General features: G+C 33.3%; 1 protein-coding gene across 1 annotated transcript; it reads left to right on the top strand.

The window, feature by feature from the left end:
* Positions 1-1,206: 1,206 nt before the first annotated feature.
* Positions 1,207-6,770, top strand: LOC149094727 (uncharacterized). The gene is made up of 4 exons (XM_089265817.1): positions 1,207-4,561; positions 4,676-5,695; positions 5,810-5,821; positions 6,694-6,770. The coding sequence occupies exons 1-4, from the start codon at positions 1,207-1,209 to the stop codon at positions 6,768-6,770; spliced, it is 4,464 nt and encodes a 1,487-aa protein (XP_089121943.1).
* Positions 6,771-11,189: the final 4,419 nt, after the last annotated feature.

Here is an 11,189-nt window from a genome sequence, read left to right as displayed (position 1 = left end):
TTTTTTCTATTTGTTGTTTAAAGATAGTGATAACACCATCAAATTTATCGTATTTAAGCGGTTCTGTTGGTATATAAAACATATCCAAAAGGTAAGTCTTAATGAAAATTTTCATGTGTTACCAATTTCCTCATAGGGTCCCATGTTAACAGAAAAATTGAACGTTTTCACTTATAACTTTTTTTCTATTTGTTGTTTAAAGATAGTGATAACACCATCAAATTTATCGTATTTAAGCGGTTCTGTTGGTATATAAAACATATCCAAAAGGTAAGTCTTAATGAAAATTTTCATGTGTTACCAATTTCCCCATAGGGTCCCATGTTAACCGAAAAATTGAACGTTTTCATTTAACTTTTTTATATTTAATATATATATCCTTGCAAGTTGTTTTGTAAAGTGTAAAATACCATGTTTTTGGTATGGCACGCATCAAAAGCAACTTACATTCAAAAAATACAGTTGTTCATTGAAGATCATGAAAGGCATCTCAATCAAATTGATCAAGATTATTATGAATCTGAGTTCGTCTTCTCTTACACTAATTATTTTGTGATACTCTTCATAATCTTTAATGAACAACTGTATTTTTGAATGTAAGTTGCTTTTGATGCGCAAAGATACCAAAAACATGGTACAACTTTATTTTCTATGGTGTGTAATTATATGTTATTACTATACAAATCAGTTGCAACATGCATTTGCTACTAATGCTATTTCCTTTACAGATGGGATGGCGGTTGTTGAACCAGGGACAAGGCGAGCCTATGTCGTTCCCTGGAGTATGAGTATGTATGAGCATTTCAGGTTACGGCCTGCCAGAATCCGGATTGAGCTAGCTCTCCGACATAAAGTAGAGAAAGGTGTATGGTGTAGGGGAACCTAACGTCAATTTTAGAAAAAGCAGAGGAATAGTTAGTTATTGACGTTAGCTTAAGCTTTATGAAAGTGTATGAGTTGTAGTGCGATTGCACTAGGGAGAATTGAACAAAATCCCTGGTCTTCCACAGTATGTTTTGGTTGCAGTTCTGTGTAAATTCTAAATTTTATATTATTTTGGTAAAACTAACATGCATTATTCATTTTTTAGGTTTATCTACTGTGATAAGTAGAATATTAGTTCTTTCTTTCGACTCTTCATGTGACTATTCTATTAACTTTCCATTCTTTCTTTTTGTCATTTCAGAAAAATCAAATTAGGAGACAATGCGTGTCAAAAGTCAGACTCAAAGACAACGTGCAACGAAAAATAAGTTAGCTATGAGAAAAGCTCGTGCGAACCCGATCTCAAGCAGCCAAACAGCTGGACCTTCTACTGCAGGGCCATTGATAATCGGTAATAGTGCTTCATCGAGAGATTCATCACCTGAGACTTTCAACATTCCAAGAGTTAGTTATGGGGACTATCATCAACCTCTTTTCCTCATTAATTATGATTCAACTGACTCGAACTCATCTACTGTGGTCCAAGATGAATTACCGCCAAATGCAGAGATTGAACATTCTTCTTCTGATGAAACAATTATTTATAAACCACCAACAATAATTAATTGGCGTTATTTGGTCAACTATACATCTGGACGTTTCGTTTATCCCGACATACCATATCATATATCTTCAGCTAATCAAAGTTATCCACCAACATGGCTGAAAAGAGCTTTGAAGTTTGATCGTATCATCGAGAAAATTGATTGGAATTTTTGTGAGCATTGTAAAAGAAGGTTTTTGAATTTAACAATCACTGGTGTTAATGTTCGTGGAGGTAATTCGCAAAATTGGTGCAACAAGTGTATCAAAAACCCTGGTCTTTATACGGATGATAATTACATGGACCCAAGAGAGCAGCCTGAGGTACTAAAAAATTTAACTATGGTTGAACAGATGTTGATTGCAAAAGTGCATCCTGTTGTGCGTCTCTATAAAATCAAAGGTCAACAATTTGGCTACAGTGGTCATGTTGTTAATTTTGAACAAGACATAACTAATCTTCATACGAAACTTCCAGTGAACCCAAGGGACCTTCGTGGCATCATTATTGTGAATCGAGATACACCTGATGGAATAGCTTCATTTCAAGTTCGTTCATCAAAAGTTAGAGAAGCTCTTTGTTGGCTAAAGAGAAATCATATGTATTATCATGACATTGAGATAGATGATGAGCAACTTTCTCAGCTTCCGGAAAATGGCAATATAGCCGCATTTTTACCGAATTTAAATCGAAATTCTCAGCAGGATGAGTCACAATCAGATGAAATTCAATTGCTACAAGAATCGAATTTCCCTCACATACCACAAATGGATCAAGAAAGTAAAGTTAAAGCTGCAACTGATAGTGTTGATTGGCCTCATATTCGTCCGGACCCAATAAGTGAGTTCAGAACAGAGGGATACATTACACAAGCTTTCCCGACTTTATTCCCATATGGCAGAGCAGATTTCAAGCAGTGCAGAAATGTCAAGTCGCTGAGTTTCGTTGACTATTTCAAGTTTCTAATGCAATACAAAGACGGCAGGTTCGCCAAAGATTCGAGGTTTAGGTTTTTCGCTTTCAACTCCATTATGAGATGGCAAGCTATAAATCAAGGTAATCTCTACGTTAAAAAAAATAAATTTGGTGACTTGGATGCTGGAGCTGTTTTAGACAAGGTTAAAGAAGATTCACACCTCGCAGATTCAATTATGTTCTATGCTGGCAAACTGCGATCTTCTAAAAGTTATTGGTTTCAAAGATCTGGTGAACTTCATGACATGGTAGAACAACTATCTACTCCACATATCTTTTTTACTCTATCTGCAGCAGATTATCATTGGCCTGATTTATACAAAATCCTAGATCCTACAAATAACATTGACACATCTATTGAAGCAAATCGTCGGAAACTAATGCATGATAACCCACTAATCACAGCTTGGTTTTTTCAGAAGAGAGCTGAAACTTTTATTCGTGAAGTATTGTTACCCTGTTACAACGTGGAGGATTATTGGTATAGATATGAGTGGCAATGGCGAGGGAGTCCTCACATTCATGGAGTTTTATGGCTTAAGGATGGTCCGAAGTTAGAAAAGCTGTATGATGTTACTGATGAACAACTTTCCTACTTGACAAATTTTTGCGCAAGGTTGTCAAGAGCATGGAATCCTGATATATCACATGCCCCGAGCGAAATACATCCATCTAGAAAACGATTTTCAGAAGTATTGGAAGATCCAGATGATCTTACTACAATTCTAAATCGCTTACAGCGACATACTCGTCACGGTACTCATTGTTTGCGCAAAAAAAGAGGAACCAACGTTGAAGCATGCCGATTCGGGTTTCCACATGAGTTATCTGATGTGGATGTGATCGCTAAAGATAAAAACTGGAAATTCGAGCCAAAAAGAAATGATGAAAACATGGCCAAGTACAATCCATTTATTACTCAAACGTGGCGCGGAAATACTGATTTTACTCCTATACTTTCCAAAGAAGCTGTTCTGTTGTATATTGTAAAGTATGCGGCGAAAGCCGAAACTGAATCAAGTGATTATAGAGAATTATTGAAACATATGGCTGAAAGTAGTGATCCTAACTCTCCAGCCGCAACACTTGTAAGAAAACTCTTGGTTAGTTCTACTGCTGAACGTGACTTTTCCGCACAAGAAATATCACATCTTATGATGGGTTGGCCGTTATTTCACTCTTCAAGATCTTTTGTTACGTTGGTTATAAAAGATGACAACTGGAGGAAGCTCGATCGCTCGACGGATTGTGAAGATTCTGCTATTATTGAACGTTATAAAAAGAGAAACAGTGAACTTGAAAATATAACTCTTTTCGAATATGCTAGAGATTACCGATATTCACAAAAAAGAATATTGCGACGCCGTGTGCCTGCTATAGTAAGATATTATCCTAAATTCAAGCTCACAGACAATCTTGTAGAAAATGAAAAATTCTTCAAATTGAAGGCTGTTCTTCATACACCTTGGCGACGAAGTATGGATGAAATAATCGCACCTTTTTTATCAACAAACTTCCCGTGGTCGAGAGCTTATAGCAATGTCCGCGATGCAATAGGGGAGCCGAGATTTGAATTAGACGTAGAAGACTCTTTCGAAGATGATCCTGAACTTGATGAGTTTCATTTACACCTTGAACCAGGAATGGCAATTTCAAGAGCTGTTCCGCAAAATAGTGAAACACAGAATCTCGGTAGAAGAGAAATAGATGTCGCACATGAATGGGAAGCTGATTCAGTATCTGAAGAAGAAAGGAAAGCTCTAACAGATTGGATGACACTACAAAAACAAAGCTTCAATGTTGCAACAAATTCAACTGGTCGTGTAAGATACTCCCTTTCTGATGATCAACAGAGAGTCATGGACATCGCCATGCTACAGATAATTCTTCTTATGCAATCAAAAGACCCAGATATAAAAAGAGTCATGGTACAAGGTAAAGCGGGAAGTAGTAAAAGTTATTTAATAAGCGCTATCACACAAGAATTCAGAGAAAATTTTGGTCCTGACTCTGTTATGCTTTTGGCCCCAACTGGTGCTGCTGCTATCAATATTTCTGGTAAAACAGTGCATTCTGGGCTTATGATGTCTCCACACGATTTCAAGCCTCTCACTGATGAAAAATTAAGAAATTTTCAGTTGAAAATGTCTATGGTAAAATTGATTATTGTAGATGAAATGTCTATGATAGGACTCCGTATGTTGTCCCAGATTTCAAGAAGACTTCAAGAAGCTGCAGGTAACGCTGATGAAACGTTTGGAGGTTATTTAATTTTTTTCTTCGGTGATATTCAACAACTGCCACCTGTCAAAAATAATGCTATTTATAGTAATTCGAATTCACCAAATGCAAATATGGGAAGAATTATCTTAGAAAGTTTCCAAAGATTTTTCATGTTAACATCAAACCATAGACAGGCTGGTCAAGAACAAGCGCAGTTCAGAAAAATATTAGATGGAATTGCTGATGGATATCTGACTGACCAACAGTTCGAAGTACTTAATTCGAGACGTAGCGGTATACTAGCGAGACGAGAACTTGAAAAGTTTCACAATGCGATACGATTATTACCTAAGAATAAAATGGCTGATGAATACAATGAAAATCTTCTACGAAGTAGTGGCCATCCAGTTGCACTCATCCCTGCAGTTAACAGTAGCAAGTTAGCATCGAAACAAAAATCAGACAAAGCACAAGCGTTAGAACAAAGCTTGAAATTGACTAAAGGCTGTCGTGTCATGTTACGAAGTAATCTATGGACGGAAGTTGGGCTTGTTAATGGCGCTCTTGGTACATTGCGGGCAATTGTTTACGAGCATAATAAACGACCTCCAAGTGTTCCAGTCGCATTGATGATTGAATTTGACAATTATAAGGGTCCAACATATGCTGACCATACTATTCCAATAACACCAATAACAAGACACTGGAAAACAGAAGGAAAACCGCAATGGCGCAGACAGTTTCCTATAAATGTCGCACACGCAATCACCATTCACAAATCACAAGGATTAACACTTCCTCAAGCAGTTGTTAATATTGGTGATTCAGAATCCGATTTAGGTTCATCATACGTTGCCTTCAGCAGAGTAAAAAATCTTCAAAGTTTAATAATTGATCAAGTTATTTCTAAAGATAGGATAAATAATCTGTCTGCAAACCCTCAACTTGCACAAAGAAAAATCTTTTTGCGTAGATTTTTGTAACTTATAACTACAATTCCATAATTATCTTATTTATAATTAAAATATTGAGCTTAAAAAGTATTTATTCTTTGTTTTCTATTCATTGTAATTTTTCATATAGGTGCTTTACTCGGTTTGAACCTTCTCTCGGTGTAAGGAAAATTTTTAGTGATTGAAATTTTCATCGGGGAAAATAGCAAAAATTGATAAAGATATATTAGATTGATATTATTTGCATAGATCAACAAACTCGCTAACGCTCCGATTTTGGCGAGCGATCGTCTGACCTAGTTAAGGTTAATTGTGAAATTTAATAAAGTTTATTTAATTCAGTTTAAAACTATTAACTCTTTCTTTCAGTTGAATTTCTTGTTTTACCTGAAAATTTTACCTACGTAGTATCTTACTTTAAGTATGTATCATTCTTGCATTTCAGCTAGAAAATATTTACTTTAATGTTTAAACATTAAATGATAAGTTCCTATTTGAAGACTTCTCAATTGTCAACCACAAGATGAACGAAAAAACGTCCCAACAGAAAACGAGAGGCATTTCAATGAAATTGAAATAAAATTTGTATTGCACACGTTACTTTTGTGAAAAATAGAAATAGAAATGAATATAAACGATTGGTTATTTGATTTTGAATGCACTAGATGATAAAATTCTTATTGACTTTTGATCAGTGAAAATTATAAATACAAGTTTGACTTTAAGCAAAGTCATTTAATACTCTATTAATTTAGTTGAATCACCTTTAAATTCAGTAAACAATGAGTAAAATAGTAAATAAAAAATTAAACATTGTAATTTACTTTTTATTTGTTCATTTTTACAGAAATACTATAAATACTCAGAAATTTAGCTTTCACTCATCATATTCAAACTCAAGTCAACTGAATCAGTTATTTTCAAATTATTTTCTAACAGTTTCAACCAATCAAATAAAAATGAATTCCCCTATTGTTAAATTAATTTTCACAATTCTTATTCTCTCAATTTTAGCATCCACTTCATTTGCGGCATCGAATGACGGTCCAGTTGATACTGTTGAAAATTCCTTCGCAGGACTTACTAGCTAAAATAACCAATATTTGACATTGTAAAAGATTTCAGACCATGAATAAATAATATTTTATTTTATATGTCAATGTTTTTGTTTTTTTAATATAAGTTCGGTCTAATTATTAATTTCGTGAACTTACCGACTCAGTACTAAACTAAAGCGTAAATCATGCCAACTAAAGATTAGCAATAGTCTAATTGATCACATCATCTTATCTTTAGATAGAATGATTCATGCTTGCAAATTTGCTTTCAAGTTAAGAGTTGGAATTTTGTGATTTGTAGAGGCATAAAAATATGTTTATAAGTGCATAAGATCTGAAACTCCTTTGATGAAGATAAAAATATCAGGTTAACCTCAAAGAATGGACACTTCTTTCATTGTATTGCAAGCTTTTTTGATTTTTGCATTTTGTCTCAAAAATTTTAATCTCAATATCTCGAGAATGAATTATGAAAATGCGGGATACGGAAATAACTAATAACTTCCATGCAAAGGTTGAAATTGAACTTATTCGTTAAGAAAGTACGAGAAAACCTGAAAGCCTCACTGGCATCGACAACATACTTTATTGATTACCTCAGTGCTACAAGACCAAAATTTTGATTGTCTGAATCACCATCGATATTGTCCTCTTGGCTCAAAGTTAAACAATTTAAAAATCTAAGAATAAGGCTTAGTGAATTTATGCTGTTAGAGCTTAATTATCCCTCCGATATTACTATCTGAATTGTGCTGTTAAACTCTGAGTTTATTTTGGTTATAATTTGGATTTTATTACTAAGCTTTATTACTTGTGCCAAGGTAGCTGTTTTACGCTATTACCTGTCCAGCCAAGTTAGTCTAAGACAACTCTGTGTGCACAACATTTTGGCCAATTGTGGTTACTAATTCTGGTAATCTTGGTTGACCTAAAAGTTAATTCTGACAATAGTCTAAGACTAACCAGTTGAGTTTTCTGGTGATCCTCAAAGAACCTGAAGTATTCAGGATTTGGAAATCTGAATAAATCTTCTGAGTTGGTTAATTAAGGTTAATTGTGAAATTTAATAAAGTTTATTTAATTCAGTTTAAAACTATTAACTCTTTCTTTCAGTTGAATTTCTTGTTTTACCTGAAAATTTTACCTACGTAGTATCTTACTTTAAGTATGTATCATTCTTGCATTTCAGCTAGAAAATATTTACTTTAATGTTTAAACATTAAATGATAAGTTCCTATTTGAAGACTTCTCAATTGTCAACCACAAGATGAACGAAAAAACGTCCCAACAGAAAACGAGAGGCATTTCAATGAAATTGAAATAAAATTTGTATTGCACACGTTACTTTTGTGAAAAATAGAAATAGAAATGAATATAAACGATTGGTTATTTGATTTTGAATGCACTAGATGATAAAATTCTTATTGACTTTTGATCAGTGAAAATTATAAATACAAGTTTGACTTTAAGCAAAGTCATTTAATACTCTATTAATTTAGTTGAATCACCTTTAAATTCAGTAAACAATGAGTAAAATAGTAAATAAAAAATTAAACATTGTAATTTACTTTTTATTTGTTCATTTTTACAGAAATACTATAAATACTCAGAAATTTAGCTTTCACTCATCATATTCAAACTCAAGTCAACTGAATCAGTTATTTTCAAATTATTTTCTAACAGTTTCAACCAATCAAATAAAAATGAATTCCCCTATTGTTAAATTAATTTTCACAATTCTTATTCTCTCAATTTTAGCATCCACTTCATTTGCGGCATCGAATGACGGTCCAGTTGATACTGTTGAAAATTCCTTCGCAGGACTTACTAGCTAAAATAACCAATATTTAACATTGTAAAAGATTTCAGACCATGAATAAATAATATTTTATTTTATATGTCAATGTTTTTGTTTTTTTAATATAAGTTCGGTCTAATTATTAATTTCGTGAACTTACCGACTCAGTACTAAACTAAAGCGTAAATCATGCCAACTAAAGATTAGCAATAGTCTAATTGATCACATCATCTTATCTTTAGATAGAATGATTCATGCTTGCAAATTTGCTTTCAAGTTAAGAGTTGGAATTTTGTGATTTGTAGAGGCATAAAAATATGTTTATAAGTGCATAAGATCTGAAACTCCTTTGATGAAGATAAAAATATCAGGTTAACCTCAAAGAATGGACACTTCTTTCATTGTATTGCAAGCTTTTTTGATTTTTGCATTTTGTCTCAAAAATTTTAATCTCAATATCTCGAGAATGAATTATGAAAATGCGGGATACGGAAATAACTAATAACTTCCATGCAAAGGTTGAAATTGAACTTATTCGCTATAAAGGGTGAAATTGGGTGTTTTAGTTAGTTAGAGTAGGTCAAAAGTAAATGATTAAAGAAAAAGTTAAGTTATTAGGTCTAGTGGTTGAGGTACAGTGGGCACTTTGCCAAGGACTTTTGAGGGTTCATAGTTCATGGAGAAACTGAGGTTTTTTTATTAACTCTGAGTCGCACCGGTAGAAAAAATAATATCACCAGATTTGTCTAAACGAGAGGAAGCTAATGATGTGTATAGATATCGAGACATATCAGAGGTTCTCCAGTCAGTAGCTATGATGACTTATCAAATGACTTATCAGGTCAAAACTAATTATAAATCATTAAGTTCATGATAATAAACTATTGTAGGTAAATGGATTTAACGTTTTATTTAGATGTTTAATATGGGTAAAACATTACAATTGGTTGAAACAAAGAATCGCACTCATAGGTTACATAAATCAATGCAGTTAAATGTTGGAATTAGAATCTCATATGTAAAGTCACAAATCCAAATATAAAGTTTAATTATAAAGTTACGGTTTAAGCAACACTATAATTTCAATTAGAGATGAGTGCCAGGTCGTCTAACACAGGTTATAACTGATTCACAACTTAGTGCAAAAAACGGTAAACGTTGGTTTTTGTCTATAATACCGTGATACATTTAGAGATGAAATTAAACTGGTATCTCAGGTTCACTTTTGATAGTTCATGGCTAAACATGAGATTCAAATCAGATCTTTAAGTTACACATCAGAATAGTGGCACATTTACTACTCAAAATCAGATCTTAAGTTCCTTTATCGGTTCCAAGTTACGGTTAGAGATGGGACGCTGAAATCACAGTTTTATAAGTACAGTTGAGTTTCACTTATAACATATCAGAGTTCAAATTTTAATAATCGTAAGTCACCATCTCCTTGTGTAATTACTCTTTTTCCTCTTAATATGTTAAGGACGGTTGAACGGACTTGATGAAAAGGTAGACCTGTTGCTAAATCGATAGGTTGCAGTCCTGTGATTTTGGTATTTGAATAAAACGAATTTTCGGACTTAACTTCGGCATAATAAATTGTTTGAATTCTAATTATATTTCCGAACCATCCAGATATGTGAATATTACCAACACCTCCACTTCCATTTCCTTCCATATCTAATGATAAAGTAGGCAAAGGTGGAGAACCAATTGGCTCTAATTTCTCCAGAATTCTCGGGTCATATTTTCCAGGGATTTTATACCAAATGTTTCCGGTAAACTCTTTTCTAATTTTCCGTCTTAATTGTCTTCTTTCCTCCCTACGTTTGTTGAAAGGTTTAACCACAGGCTGAATTTGAAGAGTGATTTGTCCTATTCTCTTAATTAACTCAGGGCAATTTTTTCTAAAGTGAGTGTTACTGGAACAAAATGAACAATTTTTACATTCAATTTTTATGTATAGATAAGATGTTCAAACGAAAGGAAGCTAATGATATGTATAGATATCGAGACATATCAGAGGTTCTTCAGTCAGTAGCTATGATGACTTATCAAATGACTTATCAGGTCAAAACTAATTATAAATCATTAAGTTCATGATAATAAACTATGACTGAATTAAGTGTTAAATATTAGGCAGAGTCATTATTGGTTTGAAGCTGGAAGGTGGCACAAGAAAAAGTCAAAATTGGAAATGAATTTAGATTAAAGGTGAATCATGACTAATAAGTCACATTGAACATTTAAATTGATGGAAAGGTTAGTTTAATTTATAATAAATCAAGTGATGTTTATATTTTCAACCAACAAGATCATTCAGACCTGCGATCATAAAAAAGTTCAGTCAATTTTACTCAATAGTTTAGTCCGTACACCAAAAGTAGACCGGTTCCAAACTTTTGAGCTGCAGTGCATGTCACCTTATTTAACACTTAAAAAATGACGGATTGTAGTGGAAATAATTTAAATCCTGAAACTCTTAACTCGAAAGTTGCATTTTCCGTCCATATTCCTTTCATAATCATCTATAATGCTGCTAGATGGAGCTATTATGATTTTCTCTGCTCGTCTTTGTAAAAAATGGAGGGTCTATGGTAATCAGAATTTATAACTTTTGCAGTTTGATGGAAAGGTAAAAATAAATCTCATATTTT

Source organism: Tetranychus urticae, chromosome 1 (genome assembly GCF_039701765.1).
Source record: "Tetranychus urticae isolate SD_2017Ah chromosome 1, NJAU_TeUrti_SD_1.0, whole genome shotgun sequence".
Taxonomy (NCBI): domain Eukaryota; kingdom Metazoa; phylum Arthropoda; class Arachnida; order Trombidiformes; family Tetranychidae; genus Tetranychus; species Tetranychus urticae.
The sequence above is the reverse complement of the archived record's forward strand: the minus strand, read 5'-3'. Positions and strand labels throughout refer to the sequence as shown.

Excerpts from the sequence above, each read along its gene's own strand:
- LOC149094727 (XM_089265817.1), top strand. The coding sequence starts at position 1,207 with ATGCGTGTCAAAAGTCAGACTCAAAGACAACGTGCAACGAAAAATAAG. Across the intron at positions 4,562-4,675 it reads TGCTGCTATCAATATTTCTG|ATGAAATGTCTATGATAGGA; the intron begins GTAAAACAGTGC and ends TGATTATTGTAG.